This window comes from Haplochromis burtoni, unplaced genomic scaffold, assembly GCF_018398535.1.
Source record: "Haplochromis burtoni strain Fernald_Lab_line unplaced genomic scaffold, NCSU_Asbu1 Contig_255, whole genome shotgun sequence".
NCBI lineage: Eukaryota > Metazoa > Chordata > Actinopteri > Cichliformes > Cichlidae > Haplochromis > Haplochromis burtoni.
Window position 1 is genome coordinate 161,760 of NW_024582616.1, and position 22,986 is coordinate 184,745.

The 22,986-nt window shown below is 40.1% G+C and overlaps 1 protein-coding gene across 1 annotated transcript; it reads left to right on the forward strand.

Moving 5' to 3' along the window:
- Nucleotides 1-1,059: 1,059 nt before the first annotated feature.
- Nucleotides 1,060-22,175, forward strand: alp3 (alkaline phosphatase 3). The gene is made up of 11 exons (XM_005938313.2): nucleotides 1,060-1,183; nucleotides 6,182-6,298; nucleotides 6,568-6,683; nucleotides 10,770-10,944; nucleotides 13,215-13,387; nucleotides 13,506-13,646; nucleotides 14,766-14,835; nucleotides 15,807-15,941; nucleotides 17,314-17,505; nucleotides 20,363-20,479; nucleotides 20,648-22,175. Exons 1-11 carry the CDS (start codon nucleotides 1,114-1,116, stop codon nucleotides 20,962-20,964), a joined length of 1,623 nt encoding a protein of 540 aa, XP_005938375.1. The 5' UTR covers nucleotides 1,060-1,113; the 3' UTR covers nucleotides 20,965-22,175.
- The last annotated feature ends 811 nt before the right edge of the window (nucleotides 22,176-22,986 follow it).

A 22,986-nucleotide genomic window follows, 5' to 3' on the forward strand; every position in this document is an offset into this window, starting at 1 on the left:
CTACTTTGATATTTGACTCATACTTTTGGTGCTGAGCTCCCAGTATTTCTGGGACTCACTTTTGAAAACTTTTTCAAATGTTACTTAAAAAGAAAATCACATTTGTTTTTTCTTTCTTATGGGTCAAGGTCACACAAACTGTATGCCACGCCCCTTTCCACATTTTTCCCTCCATTTGCTCTCATTTACTGAAAAAATATAAAAAGGAAAGAAGAAAAACTTTATTTCCATTCCTATTAAGGAGATTAAAATTGGTTTGCGTTCTTGGCTTAATGCCTCATTCACACTGGTGAGACTAATCAGTGAACTTGCAGGGAACATTATGTGATTAAATTACCTGTGTGACGCATGGCACCTGTTGAATAAGATGCAAAACATGCTTTTTGCATCAGTTGCCATGTTACCTCTTGTTCTCTCAGAAGGGTGATGTGGAAATTTTGGACAAGCAATCAAATAAAACATGATTGTCGATACTTATATCCCTTCTTGCTAATGTATTCATTGGAAAATAGATGGCTGAGTGCTTCTGACTTTCAGCTCAGTCCCGGCGGACTCTGTCTTTCTCACTTACATAACTGTATTGCTCTGTTGCATTATCTCTCAGATACAGTCCATTTATGGTTAGAAATTACACACACACACACACACACACACACACACACACACACACACACACACACACACACACACACACACACACACAAACTTTCAATTGCTGATTGGTATGTTCGCATGCATTTCCTTGATCTTTGTCACGGGGTCATAAATAATGCCCGTGTATACGCTCAATTCAATGGTGTCATTAAAACTACTCTTAATGAGTCCTCTAGTCAAGGACCACATATAGTCATAGGTTCATTATTACAGTAGTTTAAGCTGCAGGTATATTTTTGTTATGTTTTTTTTGTGTCTTATTTCTCCTCCATGCCAACCACAACACATTTCTTTTCACTCAAAGGGTCATATAAGGCTGCCACAGGTTGATTGGTCTTTATGCATTTATGACATGCTGTTAAATATGACTGACAGCAGGTTAGATTGGAAACGGGTATTATTAGAGTGGAAGAGTTGATTCAAGACTTAGAGGAGCAGACTGCCATCTCGATCGTGGCCATGGCGTCCACAAGAAGGTCGTTCCTGGCTCTCTTTCTGTTGGTGGTGCTTGGATCATCCATTGCCACAGGTATGGAAAGAAGGAAAACAAACTCTTGTTTTAGTTTTGTTTTGGGTTTTCTTCTGCTTTGATGTTTTCTAAATCAGATATTGAGTCTGTACATGTGACATTATGTTTGACATGAAACTCCTCTGCAGGTTAGTCCAGGACAAACAGGTTAGTTTGCTGTGTTGTGATGGATTTAAAGTAAAGAACAGTGTGTGATTGGTGATTTGATGGCCAGAGTTGGGTTACATCCAATGTAGCAGAGATAAATTTGAAGTTAGAATGATGATACTGTTTAGTATAAAGACAGCATAAACAGTGTACTGTCAGTGTAGATAATGGAAATCAGCCAGGAGAACTCATGCTCACATGCATCTGCTCACATCCGTTTGTATATTCACAAAGAGCAGCAGTGTCCCAGATCAGCTGATCACAGCCTGTACACAAAGATAAATACTGGAGCACTTAATAGAAATTACTTATGTTATTTTATTATTACATTAATATAGCACAATGTTTAGCTTTGGATAAAAATAGCTGAAGTATCTGTGCTTCTACTTAAGTACTGAATGTGTGTACTTTTGCCATATCTGGCTCAAACCTTATCCTATGTCACTTTATTTACCAGTTTCTTACACTTTGCTGACCATTCAGCTCATAAGTCTTTTTGTGTCTCAGGGTAGTTTGACTGATTTTCAGCTTTTACATTTAAGCAACTGCTTGCTGTATTGTAACCAGTGTGGGAACACTTCAGCTAGTGAGTATATCGGTTAATCAATATTTGCTTCAGGACTTCCTGTTCTACCCACTGGCCATTGTCTATGCATAGAGACACATTTTAAAAAGTGAATAAAAACCTCAACTCTTGACAGATAACAGCCTCTGCATGTTCTTCATCTAATGTTTCCATTGTTTTACATTTACTGAACCTCAGGGCTCACACATCAAGCCAAACACACACAGTCTTTAAATGTCATTTCAATCGTGTTCGGCATTTACACTACAAATGGCTGTTCAACTGCGTTCACCATGTACAAAATCAACAATAAGCACTATAACCTTCAACTGAAAACCTTTCAGTGCTTCAGTGATATTTCCTGAATTAACTGCTCCACTGCGTTCAGACTTTACACATCAGCTGACATGCCCACTTCATCTGCTTTCATTTAAATGTTTCAGCTGAAGTTCATTTTAATTGTAAGTGAATCAATACCTGCGTTTAATCAAAAACCAGTTCCACTGTTTCCATCTTAAGCTTGCATTTCATTTACGTTTCAAATGTACATTCATTCTGCTGCATTCAAATGCTGATGAACCAAACAGTACACCCATTGTTTCGACCTTTAACACTGTTCAAACCCTTTCAGATTTCAGCTCTTTACCTTTAAACAAAAACCTTGAAAAACCTAACCCAGAACTTCTATTGCTAGCACACAACAAGTTGACCACTTGTCCTTGTATTAGTTTTCCCATTGTCCTTTCTTTCAGTATTGGTATTTGAGTGCCACTTCGACCAGAACTTCATTTTTTTTCTTCCAGTGTTACAGCTGCAGAAATTCACCCACAAGCAAAAATGCACCTCTTCATAACACAGGCTTCCCCCCCCCATTCCTTCACTCTGCAGCTTTTACACAAACTATTAGATTTGCAGGTCTTTTTACGATAACATCAGAGTGACCTGAAAATGTTGAGTTTGATGTATGATTCTCCGTTTTTAACCTAAGAATCAAACTTCTTCTCGATTTAAAAGCTTTAAAACTCCATCATCCACCAATTCTGAGTCCCTTTCTCGTCTCCCTTTGGGCTCTGTCTTTACCCTCTTTTCACTTTCCCTTTTTTCTTCTTAATGATGTCTCACCTTCCACCCTTCCTTTCATGGTCCCCGGTTGTTTTTTGACAGGAGCTTCCAAACTTTGCAAGTCAGCACTTTGAGTGCAGATGGAGTTGCGCAAAACTCCCCGTTATCAGCAATGTGAATTAATGGACTACTGTATCAGCAATCACTGTTTAACAGCATACAGAGATGTACTGCAGTAGATAAGAGAGCATTAAAGTGAGGTGTGACAGCTGTTGCTGCGAACAAACACTGCAGTAAACACACATTCAAGTCTTGAAAGAGTTTCTTTCTAACACTGCTCACAGTGATCTCTGCAGGATGCGCCGAACAAGGCTTTGATTGTGATCTGTGGAATTTTAGGCGGAAGTTTTCTCCAAGTTTAAAGTTACACCTGAAGTGAGATACTGATTTCCAGCAGGAACATGTTGCGCTATAAACACTCACAGTAGGAAAGCATCTTAGATAAAACTGTAATTATGCTACAGTTCAAAGGTTTAGAACGTTGCTATATGGAAAACATATTTCAAGGTCAAACTAAATTAACTTGATCAGAAATTTGTAAATAACTAAGATTGTGGATCTATAATCATTATGTGTTTATTATGTTTTTTTAACTGCATCTGTACTTTGGAGCCCGTTTTTAGAGAGCCTCACTCCTGTTCTAAAGACACATTGTAATACTCAATTAAAAGGCTGATTAAACATTTTAAAAATCCATTCTGTAATTATGATAGTACATATTAAAATTATTCTGCTACTTTTATCTAGCTGAGTACCTGGAGCATTAACATCAGTAGATTACAAGCCCAGAATGGTCTAAATTCATCAAAGTATTCTTGTTTGATGAAAAGAAGGCCATTTGAAAACCTCAACATTATGTATTAATCACTCCACGGAACAGCACAAACTGAGTCAAACCAGGAGAAAGTTTCAGCTTGAACCTGATTGTGCTGCTTTGTTAACTGCATCACACACTGTTGTATGAAACATCAGTGTTTTGGCAGTTTCCTACAGTCAATAGGCTTTATTGCTTAATAGCCGGATGAGTCAGAGAATAAAACTCTTATTAAGAAAGGCGTTTTTAGACTACAGGGTGGGCCATTTATATGGATACACCGTAATAACATGGGAATGGTTTTAAAGTCCTGTTTGTGGCACATTAGTATATGTGAGGGGGCAAACTTCTCAAGATGGGTGGTGACCATGGTGACCATTTAGACTTTTGTTTTTTCAATAGGAAGAGGACCATGTGACACATCCAACTTATCGGTAATGTCACAAAAAAAAAATGGTGTGCTTGGTTTCAACGTAACTTTATTCTTTCATGAGTTATTTACAAGTTTCTGACCACTTATAAAATGTGTTCAATGTGCTGCCCATTGTGTTGGATTGTCAATGCAACCCTCTTCTCCCACTCTTCACACACTGATAGCAACACCGCAGGAGAAATGCCAGCACAGGCATCCAGTATCCGTAGTTTCAGGTGCTGCACATCTCGTATCTTCACACCATAGACAATTGCCTTCAGATGACCCCAAAGATAAAAGTCTAAGGGGGTCAGATCGGGAGACCTTGGGGGCCATTCAACTGGCCCACGACGACCAATCCACTTTCCAGGAAACTGTTCATCTAGGAATGCTCGGACCTGGCACCCATAATGTGGTGGTGCACCATCTTGCTGGAAAAACTCAGGGAACGTGCCAGCTTCAGTGCATAAAGAGGGAAACACATCATCATGTAGCAATTTCAAATATCCAGTGGCCTTGAGGTTTCCATTGATGAAGAATGGACCCACTATCGTTGTCCCCATATACCACACCAAACCATCACTTTTGTTGTTCCAACAGTCTTGGAGGGATCCATCCAATGTGGGTTAGTGTCAGACCAATAGCGGTGGTTTTGTTTGTTAACTTCACCATTCACATAAAAGTTTGCCTCATCACTGAACAAAATCTTCTGCGTGAACTGAGGGTCCTGTTCCAATTTTTGTTTTGCCCATTCTGCAAATTCTGTGCGCCGATCTGGGTCATCCTCGTTGAGATGCTGCAGTAGCTGGAGTTTGTAAGGGTGCCATTTGTGAGTAGCTAATATCCGCCGAAGGGATGTTCGACTAATGCCACTCTCCAGTGACATGCGGCGAGTGCTACGCTGTGGGCTCTTGCTGAATGAAGCTAGGACAGCCACTGATGTTTCTTCATTAGTGACAGTTTTCTTGCGTCCACATTTTGGCAAATCCAACACTGAACCAGTTTCACGAAACTTAGCAAGCAGTTTGCTAACTGTAGCATGGGAGATGGGTGGTCTCGTAGGGTGTCTTGCATTGAAATCTGCTGCAATGACCCGGTTACTGCGTTCACCAGATATCAACACAATTTCGATCCGCTCCTCACGTGTTAACCTCTTCGACATGTCAATGGCTGTGAACAAAGAGAAACTTGTAAATAACTCATGAAAGAATAAAGTTACGTTGAAACCAAGCACACCATTGTTTTTCTTGTGACATTACCAATAAGTTTGATGTGTCACATGGCCCTCTTCCTATTGAAAAAACAAAAGTTGTATCCAAGATGGCCGACTTCTAAATGGTCACCATGGTCACCACCCATCTTGAGGAGTTTGCCCCCTCACATATACTAATGTGCCACAAACAGGACTTTAATATCACCAACCATTCCCATGTTATTATGGTGTATCCATATAAATGGCCCACCCTGTATAATGAAACAAATATAGGCTCCAAACATTTACTCTCCAGACATAAACTGTCTTTAAGCAGCAGCTTCACCTATAGTTATCAGTTACCCTTTTAATATAATGAATGTGCACTGCTTAAAAGGCCCCTCTATGTGCCCATATATCTCCAATTTAAAGGTAATGAGCGATTACTGAGTAATTATTATGGTATGTACAATTTAGCTTTTTTCTGTTTCCTGCTGTCCGCTCCATCTCTGGTTTATTTCAGTGTACTTACTTCAGTTGTGAGAACAGTTTGAATTTCTAGCTACAGTAGGAAATGCTAAGTGTTATATCATAGTTTTGTCTGAAAGCAACCAGCATCAAGATCAGATGAACTCCAATATGTAAGAGAAGCTTCAATAAAAGTTAAGCTGGTGCTTGTGTTGAGTGCATATTTTTGTTTGAACTGATGTTTTAAACACCACTCTGACTCCTGTGTTTGCCTTAAGTTGAGGAAGAGAACTCAGAGTTCTGGAGGTCACAGGCGAGGAAGACACTGCAGGCAGCACTAGACAGGAAGCTGAACACCAACGTTGCCAAGAACATCCTGTTTTTCCTTGGAGATGGTAGGTTACACAACACTGTCAATCCTTTGCACGAATATCATTAGACAGCCTCACTCGGCTGAACAGTTAAAACAAGCAGAATAAGTAAAGAGTGCTTGAATTACTTTTTTATATACATAGATCATTTCAGGCATTGTCTGCTCTGTTTGCTCAGCCACCAATTTACAGCATAGAAAACAAATATTTTAAAGGAATACAAGAAGATGCAGGAGGGAGTTATTTGTGTTTATCAAAGCTACAGTGTGTGAACTTGTGTCTGTGGGCCTCAGGTATGGGACTCACAACCCTCACAGCAGCTCGTATTCTCAAGGGACAGCTGGAGAACCAGCCAGGGGAGGAGACAGTGATGACCATGGACACCTTCCCCAATGTGGGGCTGGCCAAGGTACACACACACACACACACACACACACACACACACACACACACACACACACACACACACACACACACACACACACACACACACATCGATACATAATTATGATATAAAAAGAGGAACCCATGGTACGATATAGCTGCTGCGCCAGCCACAGTACAACTATGGGTGCTCCCAAAACAAGTGTGACATGTGATGAAGTCATTTAAGTATAGGCATCATCCTCTATCTTTAGATCAGTGGTTTCAAACATAAGGCCCGGGGGCCAGAATCAGCCTGACACAGACTCTGGCCCAGCTGCACAGCTTTAGAAAAATAAAGACAGGAATTTGGGACTTTTGAGTGTATTTTCATTAGTTTGAACGCTTTATCTTTACTGACCTCGCCCATGGGCCATTTATGCTACCCCAAAGTAATTAGGTAGCAGATTAAGAAAAAGAAGAAAATTAAGAAAAGACAGAACAGAAAAGTTCCTATTTTTTCACTTCTTTCTGTGAGATATCAAAAAAAGAGTTTCTGATTTATAATTACAGAAGATTAAATGAGCTGCCAGAAGTTTTTCTGTAATTTTACTCATTGATTTCTTACAGTTTAAGCCAAAAGAGTTGGGGTGACAGATTTCTTTCATTTACTGCAGCAGCAATTTTTTATTATGTAGAAAAACTGAAATGTCCTGTTGAAATCGCACTTCTTTTTCTTATATTAAGATATCTCAATGATTAATTCTATAATTAAACTTTTTTTTACACTGACAGAAAGAGGAATTTCACTGGTCACAATGGAAATGAGTCTGACATCCCTATTTTAGATTTTCAGTACTGAATATGAATGCAATCAGCCCTGTAGGCATACAGTTTCTGTGTGAGGGGCCTTATGTCAGACTGGTCTCATAGTAACTAATATATATTATTAAACTAATGTATTTCAGTTGGAACTTGTGTCTACAGCACGTGTTTTGGAAAGCCTTTAGCAGGTGGCTGTAACTCTTCTAACCAGAAATACAAGCCTGTAACTTGTTAGACTTAATGCCTTACCCTAAATAATAACAACATCAACTAATACAATATTTTATATTAAAAACACATTAAAAATAAAACAACTTAAGCAGAAAACGCTGTCACATGTATTGCTCAAACTGTGGACTTTCACGTGAGTGACAAAAGGAACTTTTCTGCCTCTTAAAAATGGAGGATATTAATTTCAGGGAGATGGATCAAAAATCAGTGACAGGAAAGGTAAGGATAGGAAAATAGTGTGTAGGGACATTAAAAACAAAAAATAGCCTTTGTTGTCAGACAAACATCTATTGTGCCATAGAAAATTAGTGCACCGTAAACTTCTTTAAAAGAAACTAGAGTAGACAATTGTATATTCTTCTGTAATTTTATATACACATACAATAGCAATAAAGGGCTATTCTATAGCAAAACAAGCCACAGTGTATGAATTTTAACTGTTAATTGTAAAGCTAGCTATGAACCATGGCTAGTCTTAGCTACAGCTAAGCCAGCTGTTTTCTGTCTGTAACTGGAAAAATATCCTTGTTAAAGGACCATTTGTTTCTAATTTAAGATGATCACTGTTCACTAAAGCTCATCAGAAATGCTCTCAGTGGAAGGGTGGAAGAAACCATTCTTGGGGAAGGGAAATGGGAAAAAATAGTTAAGCTATGCCAAATTATACAGGGAGTGCAGAATTATTAGGCAAGTTGTATTTTTGAGGAATAATTTTATTATTGAACAACAACCATGTTCTCAATGAACCCAAAAAACTCATTAATATCAAAGCTGAATGTTTTTGGAAGTAGTTTTTAGTTTGTTTTTAGTTTTAGCTATTTTAGGGGGATATCTGTGTGTGCAGGTGACTATTACTGTGCATAATTATTAGGCAACTTAACAAAAAACAAATATATACCCATTTCAATTATTTATTTTTACCAGTGAAACCAATATAACATCTCCACATTCACAAATATACATTTCTGACATTCAAAAACAAAACAAAAACAAATCAGCGACCAATATAGCCACCTTTCTTTGCAAGGACACTCAAAAGCCTGCCATCCATGGATTCTGTCAGTGTTTTGATCTGTTCACCATCAACATTGCGTGCAGCAGCAACCACAGCCTCCCAGACACTGTTCAGAGAGGTGTACTGTTTTCCCTCCTTGTAAATCTCACATTTGATGATGGACCACAGGTTCTCAATGGGGTTCAGATCAGGTGAACAAGGAGGCCATGTCATTAGTTTTTCTTCTTTTATACCCTTTCTTGCCAGCCACGCTGTGGAGTACTTGGACGCGTGTGATGGAGCATTGTCCTGCATGAAAATCATGTTTTTCTTGAAGGATGCAGACTTCTTCCTGTACCACTGCTTGAAGAAGGTGTCTTCCAGAAACTGGCAGTAGGACTGGGAGTTGAGCTTGACTCCATCCTCAACCCGAAAAGGCCCCACAAGCTCATCTTTGATGATACCAGCCCAAACCAGTACTCCACCTCCACCTTGCTGGCGTCTGAGTCGGACTGGAGCTCTCTGCCCTTTACCAATCCAGCCACGGGCCCATCCATCTGGCCCATCAAGACTCACTCTCATTTCATCAGTCCATAAAACCTTAGAAAAACCAGTCTTGAGATATTTCTTGGCCCAGTCTTGACGTTTCAGCTTGTGTGTCTTGTTCAGTGGTGGTCGTCTTTCAGCCTTTCTTACCTTGGCCATGTCTCTGAGTATTGCACACCTTGTGCTTTTGGGCACTCCAGTGATGTTGCAGCTCTGAAATATGGCCAAACTGGTGGCAAGTGGCATCTTGGCAGCTGCACGCTTGACTTTTCTCAGTTCATGGGCAGTTATTTTGCGCCTTGGTTTTTCCACACGCTTCTTGCGACCCTGTTGACTATTTTGAATGAAACGCTTGATTGTTCGATGATCACGCTTCAGAAGCTTTGCAATTTTGAGACTGCTGCATCCCTCTGCAAGATATCTCACTATTTTTGACTTTTCTGAGCCTGTCAAGTCCTTCTTTTGACCCATTTTGCCAAAGGAAAGGACGTTGCCTAATAATTATGCACACCTGATATAGGGTGTTGATGTCATTAGACCACACCCCTTCTCATTACAGAGATGCACATCACCTAATATGCTTAATTGGTAGTAGGCTTTCGAGCCTATACAGCTTGGAGTAAGACAACATGCATGAAGAGGATGATGTGGACAAAATACTCATTTGCCTAATAATTCTGCACTCCCTGTACAAGACCTGGACTGAAAATCAGTGGTAACAGATATGGAGTCCAAATTTGAAACTTTTAATTTAAATTATCTTCAGTATCTACGGTGGTGTATTTTAACAAGGTTAGGAGAGGGTATAACAGCGACTACAGCCACGTGTAAAACACAATGGAGGTTCTTTTATGTTACGGGGCTGGATTTCAACCAGTGGTGTTGGGAATGTTGTCAAAATTTATCGAATTATTTGCACAAAAGAGTACCATCAGATTGTGATTTACCATAGAATACCATACAGTAAAGATTGATTGGTAATGGCTTTACTTTTGAGCATGATAACAATCCCAAACGCATTATCAATGCAGTAAAAACATACCTGGATAGACAAACACACCATGACACAGAGCCCAGAACTCAACATTACAGAAGCAGAGTGGGACAATTGGTAGAAAAAGGAACATAAGCTTGCCTGAGACAGTTCAGGCTGTGTGGAAGAATAAAGGTGGTCATATTAAAAATTGAATTTCAAGTTCATCAGTTTTTTAAAACCTTTTTGCCTTATTTTAAATGTTTGCACATGTTTTAATAAATATAAAGATGTGAAAAATGGCTCAAGCACAGTAGCACTGAAAACTGAATTTCAAATACTTCAGTGGGGTGCAATGAAACCATGGCTCACAAAAGGAAGAGTTCTACGTGCCTACAGAAGAGGGAAAATTACTTTGAAGCCTTTCATTTTTTAAATATCTCCAGATGCCCAATTACTCTGGCACCACCACACAACCCTAGGAGTAAAGGGAGCTTGATGAGACAATACTGAAAATATTTAAATGGTAAATGTGTCTTTGTGTATGTGTGTGTACTGTGCAGACCTACAGTGTGGACTTCCAGGTTGCAGACAGCGCAGCCACAGCCACAGCCTATCTGTGTGGGGTGAAAACCAACCTGAACATCGTTGGAGTGAATGCGGCGGGTCGCAACGGAGTATGCAGAACTCAGAAGGGCAACGAGGTGACGTCCATCTTGAAGTGGGCCAAAGATGCTGGTGAGCCACTGAAGACAAGAAATGTCATTAACTGAATCTTTAAAAATAATTTTTTCATCTGTGGACTAAAACTCCAAGCAGTAGTAGTGGAGTATTAGTACATCCTTTAATGCCCAAATGTATAAAGATTGTAGCACAAAACCTGAGGGAAAAATGGGCAAATTTAAAATTCACCTATTTATTCTGACCATGTCAACAAACGTGCTAATATTTTGGACTTCTTGCCTTCATCAGAGCATGAGGAACAATAGTCACGTGTATGCAGCAGTTTGGATGCTAACTGGGTCAAAGAGTCAAAAGACGACAGAACTATACTACTTTGTTTTTAATCATTATCATACCAAAAAGCTTACTTTACTGCAGTTAGTTGAATGTGTCAAATGAAAAAAACAGAAACATAAGATGGCTAGCTATTCTGAATGTTTGAAACATAAATTGGGGGGGGGGGGAGTTTTATGCTGTGCTCCGTGAAGCTTATTTGAATTGGAAAAACTGTTGAGCCAGTCAGAGCTTTGTAAGTGAAATTAAAAAAAGGTTATGCCATATTTTTTATGCCAGAGGCGGAAAAATGGAAACAGAAACATTTGCATAAAAATGACAAAATGTGGGTGATGAGAACCGCAAAGCAGAGCATAAAAACATTTAAATTAGCATTTTTATTCAATTGACATGCTTCAGAAAACACTGCTGCAGCTTTTTTGTTGACGGGAAATTCAGCGGCGGAGACGACATTTAGTGGCAGATGATTGTAAATGTAAGAAAATACCTTTAAATGAGAATTTAACTGATGTTTAAAAACAAGATGCCACAAGATTAAAGCGAAAAAGCCCATAACATTTCACCATAATGCTTACGTGATGTATAATAATGAGCAAATGATTTATAAAACAGACTAATGGTAATGGTGATATTCAGCAGATGGCAATAGGCTCATGTGAACAAGTGCAACTCATTGCTGCACAGATGACACTCAGAGGATAAGAATTTAAAAGATGCCGTGATTGAAGCAACAAATGGGATTGTGTGACTCTTGTACAAAGAGCAGGCAGATACCTGACATGGCCCTGCGTGTCACATTTAGGTTCTAGCTTCTGTCAAAAGAAAATCCCCCAGGTCTTACACGGCCTCAACGAAACCTGATTTTACAGCTGAGCGCTCTGCTGTGAGCTGCAGTGCCCTGTCAGAGTGGTATTACAGGGGCCACCGGGGAGCAGGGAGCAACAGCAGCTCGCAGCCTCAGGTTCCACCACAGCATAATCTACTACACAGGAAAGCACCTTGACTGTTATCGTGTTCCAGTGTTATCAGCATCCATAAATATCTCATGACACGCACACAGGCAGAGTGTCATGGCCATGACCCCAGCGCTATGCCAAAGACCGATGCTCAGATGCGAATGTTGCAGAGAACCCGTTTTTTGAAGACGCTTCTATTTAATGTTGTAAAAAACATTTTGGAAACGGTCGTGTCCTTCCACGCAGTTTCTAGCAGCAAGGTTCACCTGGAGCCCGGCACCTCTTGAGATAACTCTGAGGCATCACAGGAGGCTTTTTCTTCACTGATATCTTTGCTTTTTTCTCTTAAGTAATAACCCTGCACAATTAAAATGACATATTAGCTGGAGTTTTATTTTATTCATTCATCAAGTCTAGAAAACTATGTCAAAATTCCCCTCTAAACCCCATGGTGACGTGTCAAAGTGAGGCTCAGTGCTCACATTTGACAGCCTGCAAGCATATTTCTTTCATTTTTGAAAAATTGCTCTAACAATTAGCTGTCCTAATTGTTTGGATTAATTGCCTGTGGATTGGCTAATTGTTTAATCAACCATTTGCTGCCGCCTACAGTGCGCATTACAGACTGTCTTTAATGACTTTTGAGTTTCAGCGCACTTTTTCCAAGTGAGCATAAAGAACTTTGATCCCTCTGATACATGACAGAGATTTGTAATCTCACATCACCACTTCATGAAGCCATGAGTATCTGTGTCTGATAATTTGCCGTCACATCACTCATCTCGCAGCTATCACACTGAGACTGAGATCTTAAACTTTGAATGTCTGTCAGATGAAGGATAAGTAAGTACTAAAAGGACAATAAGTACTGTATCTACTAGACTTCACACCAAGATAACTTTTGCATTCAGAGTTGAGAAAGTTTTTGACTAACGACTAATGACTTTTCTTCCTGCTCATAGAGTATTCATACATGGAGCAGAGTGCTTTTTGCTAACCTGTGTTAAGCAGGAAGCTACTGTATTTACGTTGCAGGCAAGTCTGTGGGCATCGTAACAACCACGAGGGTGCAACACGCCACCCCAGCAGGCAGCTACGCCCACAGTGCCAGCAGGACGTGGTACAGTGATGCCGATATGCCTGATTCTGCCAAGACGGACGGCTGCACGGATATCTCATTCCAGCTCATCAACAACACAGACATTGATGTACGCTTCTGTTTTTAACAGTATATATTGAACTTTTCAACGGCTGAATTTGATTTAAATGTTCGCGTGTGTGCGTGTGTGTGCGTGTGTGTGCGTGTGTGTGTGCGTGTGTTTTCAGGTGATCATTGGCGGCGGTAGAAAGTACATGACCCCTACTGGTACCAAGGACCCTGAATACCCCACAGACTACTTTTCAAACGGTGAAAGAAAGGATGGGCGTGACCTGATCAAAGAGTGGCAGAACTTAAAAACTGGGAAGGTAAAACACCTCTGCTCATAATAACAGGTAGAAGTAAGAAGTATGATGAGGTGTGAAATCAGAAGACCTAAAAACCTGTACATATACAGTCGTATTAAAAAGATAGGACACCCTCTTTCAATTTACAGTTTTATGTGTCAGGACATAATAAAAATCTTAAAAGCAGATAAATACAACATCAGTTAATCAATAACACGTGACATATTATACTGTGTGATTATTGATTGCATAACAACTGAACCCAAGTGCAGAATACTTTGGTATAAAGAGTATTCTGCACTGCACTGTTAACTCCATGACTGCAAGGTACCCAGGTCTTACTGCTACACAAATCCAAATCATGACCCCTCTACCGGACTGTCTTCCTTGACAGTTGGTGTGAGGTGATGATATGCTGCTTTTGGATTTATCTATATGCCGTGCTGTGAAAAATCTCCACTTTGGTCCCATCTGACCAACAGACATTGTTCCAGAAGTCTTGTTTGTACAGATGCAGCTTTACAAACCTGAGCTGGGCTGCTATGTTGTTTTTAGAAAGAAGAGGTTTTCTCCTGGCAAACTTGTTTTGTCATGAACTTTACTATTTTTGGTGAGGGTGTGCTTAGTTTGTCACACACTGTTTTTGGCCTTTTGACTTAAATTTCTGTTGCATAAATAATGAAACGGTACAATATGTCAAGTTTTCATTAAAATTTGTATTTATTGTAAGACCTGCTGAGGACTGGATGATTTTTATTTTGACCTGATATGTTTAAAGAGGGTCCAGTTGTGTGACTGATCTTATCAGTGTCTGCATCTGACTGTAATGGAGACAGTTAACAATATAAGGTATCAGGGAGTTTTTGTTTAAACTTTATTCGCCAAAGGATACCAGAGGTGAATGTATTACAAAATGAATATTCTGCTATTTTTCCATAAGAAACGTGATTACTTGCATCATATAAGAACAGAAACCTGGTGCAGGTTTCATAGTTAGAACAGTTAAGTGTCCTTTACTTTGCACACGAAGCGGCTTCCTTCTGTTTGCCGGTGAGTCATGCAGTGACTAATAACAAGTACAACCACTTTTGGTATTCTGCTTCCACTCTCCATGGTTATATGTATTCCTGTGTGTTACAGGTTGCCCACTATGTGTGGAATAAAGCAGATTTTGACGCTGTTGACCCTGAAACCACTGACTACCTCATGGGTATGTTTTTTTCTCTTTTTCCCCTTCCTTTGCTCCCTCATGCATTCCCCTGTTGCTTCACATGTAACTAGACATTTAATAGAAACGTGGTTTCTATTAAATGGAGTGGTGGTGGAGTCAGGCATCAACATGGTTGTACGTCACTTATTTTTTGAGTTTGGACTTTTGTTTTTATTTGCGGTTTATGTATCCAAATTATTTGTTTAGGGTTTTTAAAAGGTCTATAATAAAGTAATACCTTAACCTTAGGAGCTTTTCTTTCTGTGTTCCGACTTCATAATTTAGTGACTCAGTTAACTAAGTGTACATAATATTAACCCTCTGGAGTCAACAGTCGCCAGTGCGTCCAAATCACATGATGGATTTAAGAAAACTCTGACTGACTGTTTCAACTTGGGCCAACTGTGCTCTGCTTTTCTCTCTTGGATTTCCTACTCTTTTCTCAATCAACACTGTTTTTGTTTTTTTGTTTTTTTCATTTTGTTCCATTTGAAAAAAGGATTTTAAAAAACGATTCTCAAATCCAAATATTACTTTACCAAAAAGTCCAGCAAGAACATCCAGGCGACACTGAAAAAACAGCACAACACTGGGACAACTTTCATTTTTAACTATTTTTCAGCAAATATTAGACAGTGAGAAAAAATGGTACACTGCCAGTTGAAATGTTTGCAGGGTTTTAGCTCTGTTTCAGAAAATGCTCCAATATATTTTTTCTGTACCAGGTGCTGTCAGTAAACTTTTGGTATTTGACGGTGTGTAGGAAGTGTAGGGATCCAGTCATTGTGCTTTTTGTGGACTGAGGGCTTGCTTGCTGCTATATTTTGTGTTTTCTCCTGCTGTGTGGTTAATCAGTTCCTGTGTGCTGAAAATAGTGGTAATAGTAGTAGGAAGAAAATAGGACTTTCCTTGCCACTACACCCCCACTGATCACTGATAAATATAGTGCAGTTTTCCTTTCTCCTCCCCAGCTCTGTTCGAACCTGGTGATCTCCGCTACGAGGAGGAGAGGGACCCGAGCATGGATCCGTCCATCATCGAGACCACAGAAAAGGCCATCCGCATCCTACAGAAAAACCCTAAAGGCTTCTTCCTGTTAGTGGAGGGTGAGGACAGCAGCTTCATCTGTTTTCTACACATTCGCATCACTCGATCCAACAAACACTGGATAAAAAATTCCTGTGAGAGGACTAAAAATAGAAGGATCAGTTAAATTGCACAATAATCATACCCAACCAGCCCAAGTGACAGTTATATATAAATAACTAAGTAATTGTTGTTTGCTGAAATATTAATATGCGTACAACATAGGAGCTTGGTTGGGATAAATTGATCTTTGTGCCATAGTGACAACATTGGCTCAGAGCACGGTGTGTACCTGCTGTTGACACTGATTCTGCATACAGCTCAATGAGTTTGCCGCAGTGTGTGCTGATGGTGTGTTTCCGTTCCACGCGGCTGCCTCTCTGGCCTCCTTGTCTATCTCTCTTTTAATCTGAGGCAGCTGCCTGGGGACTCCACGGTGCCACTGAGTGTCTTCACAATGACTTTAAAAATAAGAGGCAAATATATAAATAGAAGTGGACATATGGTGCGCCCAATCACTGACAGCTCGCTGAGATCACAACTTATTTGCCGGGTCTACTTTACTTTCCAATATAGCCGGTGGAGAGGACAGGAGCGGGAGATGTGCTAATGCAGAAAAAAAATCACCCACTCTCTCTTTAGAAAAGGTTCAACTCTGAAATGTACCTGCTGCCAGGGGGAAAATATACAGACTGTATAACTCATTCAAATAATAGTTAACTGTTTCCTTGCAAGGTGTTTGGATGTTTATTAGGACTAAATATAACCTTTCAAAGTTTATTTTAAGTCTTCTGGGCAAGTGCAGCTCAAGTCGTTTGATGCTGATGAGACTTTAATCCAGTGATTTGTGGATTTTGCAAACTGTTCTTAGGAATCAGTGAGTGGAAACTGTAATCTCCTAATGTCCAGGGTTTCTGCCTTTGCACAACGCACATGTAAAATGTGTGTGAATATTGAGAGCTTAAAAAATAATTTTCAGATTCACCTGTTCATAATGCAGCTATTCACACTGACTGCTGGACAAATTTAGGCATTAATTTTTTCTGATATTTTGGATCGGAATAAACAGATCTGACCAATCAGATTGGTCAGATCATCAATCTTTTGGCACACACATAGATCATCATTGCTTTATTTTGACTTTGTTTGTTTCCCAGTGCATTTTTGGAAAATACATTTTTTGAAAAAAATGCTTTCGTTGTGTATATACATCACATATACATTAAATAAAAGTACTACATGAACTGTTTAGGAATTATGGCCACTTTATGTAGGAGATATTTTTTAAATTATGCTGGTTTTTCCAATTATTTTTCTGCTCCTAAAACCAAGACCAGAAGGCAGTACATCACTCTCCGCTATTTTTAACCCCTTCCTTCCTTGTGTTTACAGGTGGGCGTATTGACCAGGCTCACCATGCTGGGCGGGCCTCCATGGCCCTGCATGAGGCGGTTGCTTTTGACCGTGCTATCGCTAAGGGCCTCGAACTCACCAAAGAGCATGACACTCTCACTGTAGTGATGGCTGACCACTCTCAGCCTCTTACCTTCAATGGCTTCCCCTTTCGTGGGAACAGCATTCTGGGTAAATATTAACAGGGCTGCAATTCATTCATCTAAAAAAAAAATCCTGCTGAAACAAATGCTTAAAAAGAATTTAGGATTTTCTTTAATCGTCAGTGTATCAGTAAGTTAAGCTTTCTCCACAATTCTTTCTGTTTTCCCCCTCAAACCTTTACTCTGTGCCTCCATTCCCCCCTCCAGGTGTGTTTAGCCATTCTGACAATAGACACCTGCGGCAGCATTTGTACCTGTTGTGTGTGTGTGTGTGTGTGCGCGATGCCTCTTAGTGCCTGTATCCTCACAGCTTCAGTGTGCTTCTGCCACCAGCAGCTTGACATTTCATCTGCTGTCTCTCCCTGCAATTACAGCAAGGGTAAACACACATTACTGGCAGCCTTTCTCCTGCTTGCCTTTCTATTTCAGTCCCCTGCTTTCTCCCTCTTCTGTCTTCCATTTACCATCTACAACACTGATGACACTGTCTCTTCTACCTTTTTTCCTTCTAAGTTCTCAATCACTTTCACCAGTTAATCTCCCTTTAAAGGGCTTTCCTATTGATCTTATGTGCTCCTTACCTCTTCAACTCTCTCTCCTCTTGCTCACTTTTCTGTTTTATTTAAGGTTTTAGACCTGAAAGATGTCCTTAAAATACAGTTTGACTTACCACAGAATAATTTTTTTTTACAGATGTATATAATAAAGATGAAGAGTAGCTGAGTCCCTTTTAGGTGCATCACTCAAGTGGTAACTATTAAACTGTGTATCTACTCAGTAGATATTTTTTCCAAAAATGTATCAGCTCCAGAAACAAAACATGTGGAAATCATAACCCCTCCACCTGCTGTGTTTGGTTTTCTCCAAATGTGGTGCTGTGCATGTTAGTCAGACATCTCCACTTTGATCTCACCTGTCCAAAGGAGATTGTTCCAGATCTTTAGTTTGTTCAGACACAACTTTACAAAGCTCAGCTGCTGCCATTTTCTTTTTATTAAAAAGAGGTTTTCTGCTGGTAATTCTTCCAATCAGACATACTTATGAAGTCTTTTTCTGGTTGTACTGTCATCAACTTTGAATACTAAGGTCTGAAGAGGTGAGATGTAGTTCTTGAGCTTTCTTCTTATTTTTTGTTTTTTATTTCTGTGAGGATTGCTGTCTGAACTCAGGATGAATTTCCTGGGAAAATGGACAACTGTCTTGAATGTTTTCCACTTGTGAATAATCTTTCTCACTGTAGAAGATGGACTTCTGTCATGGTGTGCTGTGTGCAGGCAGGAGAACAGGACCCAAGCGCTGGACTCACAGTGAACTAAAAGAGGCAGCTTTATTCCACTGTGGCAGAAACTCCAAATATAAACTCACAAAAACAGACCTAAACTGAAAACACAAAGCTAATAACAAACACTAGGAAAACCTAAAGACGAGCGACTGGGAGCACAAAAGAAAACCACACAGCAAGTTGAGGACGTGACGCGACGCTGAACACTGGAGGACACACATACTATAAATACACATGAGGGAACGAGGAACAGGTGGGAACACAGCCGGGAGAAATTAGAGCTAACGAGACAGAGGAAACGAAACTAGAACACTGACATAAGACATAAACCTTCAAAATAAAACAGGAAATCCACAGACTCAACTCAAAGACAACTCAGACAAAGAACGGAGGGAACACAGAGTACAGGGACCAGAGTGACATGAGGAGCAGAGGAATACACAAGCTAAGAAACACAGAACAGAAACACCAGTAGTCATAAACCATGAACCAAAAGGAAAACAGACTAATAAACAACAATACAAAATCAAGACACTGGGCCACTGACCCAGGACCGTAACGCACACCTGAATGCTTCAGACCAGCAAATTTCCCAAACTGCTTTCATTTAGGTCGACTGAGGAATGAAATATGCAGCCTGTTGTACTGAAATCGCACACAAAGATTGTGATAAATTTGAGGTCTAGAATCATCCCAGCATTGGTGTCGTGTCTACTGTAACTAGTATGCAAGCTGGAGCAAAAGCAAGCTGGAGCAAAACTTCTTGGACACATAAGTCAATATGTAGTAAGATAATCCCAAAAGGTACTGATGGCAACACAACACTGAGGAATGGAGTTCAGTGACTCCTCTTTATGAAAGTGAAGTCCAGCAGACAGTGATAAGTTAGGGCAGCCTGTGCCAGACGTCTGTCAGTCAAAACAGCTACGCCTCTGACTGCAGTATTCAGATGGATGAGCTCTGCAAAAACCCACTCTCACTACAATCTGTAATTGGGAAAGGGAAAACCTATCCAGAGGAAAACTGTCCAGAGAGTTGCCAAGAGTAGACAGAGAGAGCCAAAAACATTTTTTGTTAGAATGTTTCACTGTTCTAACAAAAAAAAACGTTTCATCCTCAAGGAGCTGCTGCTGTTTGGGACTTTGTTTCTCAGGCTTGGAGGCTGCTCCTCCTTCTCTCCATTTGTTACCAGTCATATTATCACTGTACTGTATCACTATCAGTCTTCAGAGTCTGTATTGATTGATCTGTGGTCGTGTCATGCTTTTCACACCTTTGCGCTCCCTCTTTCCTTTTCCTTTTTTACCCTCTTCCTCCTCCTCCCAGCGGTGCAGCAGTGCAGCAGTGATTAATGTGACTCTGAAACTCTGAGCTCTTCATCAGCGGGGAGACTCGCCAGGCTAATGGCTCATCTGGAGAGAAACGCTGAGATCGTCAACAAGCTCTAGACCTCCCGCAGCACCCTTGGGATCAAGCAATCCCTCCTTGCACTTGTGTTTGTGTGCGCATGATGTGTGTTTTTGTTTGTTTAGCACTCCGAGGCAGAAAGAAACAGCAGAAAGAAATAGAAAGATAAATCAAAAATAATGTTTGTGTCTTCCAGGTAAATCTCCACTGTGGGCAAGTGACATGTTGCCTTATACCACGCTCATGTACGGCAATGGACCTGGGCACAAAATCGTTAATGGCGCACGCCCTGACATCCGCAATGTTGACACCAGTAAGACCCAGTCATTACTTCGTTGTTTCACAGAATTCACTATGTTAGATCTACTACCATGCACCAGTCAGGTGCTGATATCATTCATCAAACCAGTTTTAAGTGTAAATGGGGTCTAATGTTCTTTGAAAGGACTAATCATTTGTACTCTATCCTTATCTTCTCCAGAATCTAAAGACTACATCCAGCAGGCAGCTGTCCCCGTAGATACAACAACCCACAGTGGAGAGGATGTGGCAGTGCTGGCCCGTGGACCCATGGCCCACCTCTTCCAGGGTGTCAACGAGCAGAACTATATTGCCCATGCCATGGGCTACGCTGCCTGCGTGGGTGCTGACCTAAGGCACTGTGAGGGGCAAACTACACCACCTTTGGTTCACATAACCCTTGAATATAACAAGAATGGGGCCGGAGCAGTTAGTGCCTCAGCAGCTTTGCTCGGTAACTTCCTGAGCGTGCTGTTGGCCATCACAGTCCTCATGTAAGATCATTTTCTTTGCTGATCTGATCTGCAGTCAGAGGTCAGCATCATAAAACAGTGCGAATGGGTTCAGTGATTTGCTCAAGCACACTTCAACACGGATGTGCACTAGTGTGGTTTCTTGCACCAGGGTTATCTTGCAGCCTGCAAAGGGTCGTGATCGGACAGAGTGAATCAAGTCACAGAAATCATTAACTGACATAAGGACTGTCACTCCCGCAGTGACTGTAAAGAATTATTATGAAATGTAAGCTCATCAAGCATCTACACTGGCAGTCTGTTGAATCCCTGGGCTATACCAATAAAGCAGTCCTTTCCTAGACAGTTGGCTGAGAGTTTATTGATATAAATTATTTAAACATACCAACGATCTCATTTGTTGACATTTTTGGCTTTATCAGAATGACAAATCTTCAGTATCTGACCTTGTTTCCACAGTAAAACAAAGAAAAACAATCCCTCTGCCACATTTACATACACACGAGTGAAAGCTTTAAGGGTGGCTGTAGCTCAGGTGGTAGAGCAGGTCATCAACTGATTGGAAGGTTGGTGGTTCGATTCCCGGCTTCCCCTAGTCTGCATGCCAAATATCCTTGGGCAAGATACTAACCCGAAATTGCTCTCCGATGCATTCATCGGAGTATGAATGTGTGTGAATGTCAGTTGTGCTTGTACGAATGGGTGTGAATGGGTGAATGCACAAGTTGTGTAAAGCGCTTTGAGTGCTCAGAAGAGTGGAAAAGCGCTATATAAGAACTAGTCCATTTACCATGAACAAAGCTGATATTTTTTGCATTATATTTCACATTTTTAAACGTGCTACAGATCATAACAGGCAGCATAATTAAAGAAACAAGTCTACATTTTGGCAAAATGTGCTAAATGGCATCCTTGATAAAGGAGTCAGATGAATTTGTGTAGAGGCTAAAACAAAACAAACAAACAACAAAAACAAACACATTACTGAAACTAGCCTTGCTATCAGCCTTAGTGCTAAGCTAATGAAATCTTCTGCTGACTTTAGCTTCTCTCATCTAATTCTTGGCTGAAAGAGGAAACACGTATATCTATTAAAAATATGAAACTGTTCCTTTCACCTAAGTTCATATTTGTGACAAATGATCCATAGATGTATTTACTGAAACCTCGAAATAAAATGGTTATTTTGCACTTTGCAAGCACTTTCTGTGAAATAAAAAATGGACCGTGATGTTACTCATTGTTGAGTGAGCTTCTGTCTAACTAACATGAATTTGGGTTTGATGAGCGACAGTGGAGTGGACAGGTGGAGCTATCTAAGAAATCTAGGAACGCTGCATGCTCATATAGTAGCAATTTGCCAGTAGTGATTCTCTTTTTAGAGAACCGGCTCTTTCGGCTCCGAACCGGCTCTTCAGGTTGTGTAGTTGCTTTAATGAATTTATTATTAACAATAATATAAAATTATGCACAAAATGAATTACTAATGTAAAAAAAAGTGGTTTTATTTATCTATGTTTATATATAAATATATACAGTGGCCCCTAGAGACAAAACACATGCAAACTCCAAAAAGCATGTACAAACTCCAAAGCACATTTCTAGCGTTAACTGAACTTCCAAAACAGAGCTACTTAAATTACACAATTGAAAGCATGTGTGTATTGTTTGTGTATTTATACAGAAGCACTCATATATATTCAAACAATTTTAAAAAATGTTCATTTACCTTTTACTACCACACACCAAATCTGGTCATTGGTACTTCCTGGCTTGTGTAGCCACTAGGTAACAAAAGCTCAACACTGCGCCCAGCATCCTGGAGCACTTCTGTTGTGTTTTGTACGAGCTTCGGGGTTTGTACGTGTTTTGGAGTTTTTACGTGTTTTGTCTGTAGGGGCCACCGTAAATATACTTTTATTTATTCACTCCACATAAAATGTAAAAAATAAATCATATAATACAAAAAAACAACTATTTACATTTCAACTTTTAACTATTTAAATTTTCAGCTTTTTCATTTTAAACAAATTTAAAGTGAAACAAC

What these genes read in the sequence shown, in the direction of transcription:
- alp3 (XM_005938313.2), top strand. Translation starts at nt 1,114, where the DNA reads ATGGCGTCCACAAGAAGGTCGTTCCTGGCTCTCTTTCTGTTGGTGGTG. An exon ending in TCAACAACACAGACATTGAT is followed by an intron (nt 13,388 to 13,505) that starts GTACGCTTCTGT and finishes GTGTGTTTTCAG; the next exon opens with GTGATCATTGGCGGCGGTAG. An exon ending in CTTCTTCCTGTTAGTGGAGG is followed by an intron (nt 15,942 to 17,313) that starts GTGAGGACAGCA and finishes TTGTGTTTACAG; the next exon opens with GTGGGCGTATTGACCAGGCT.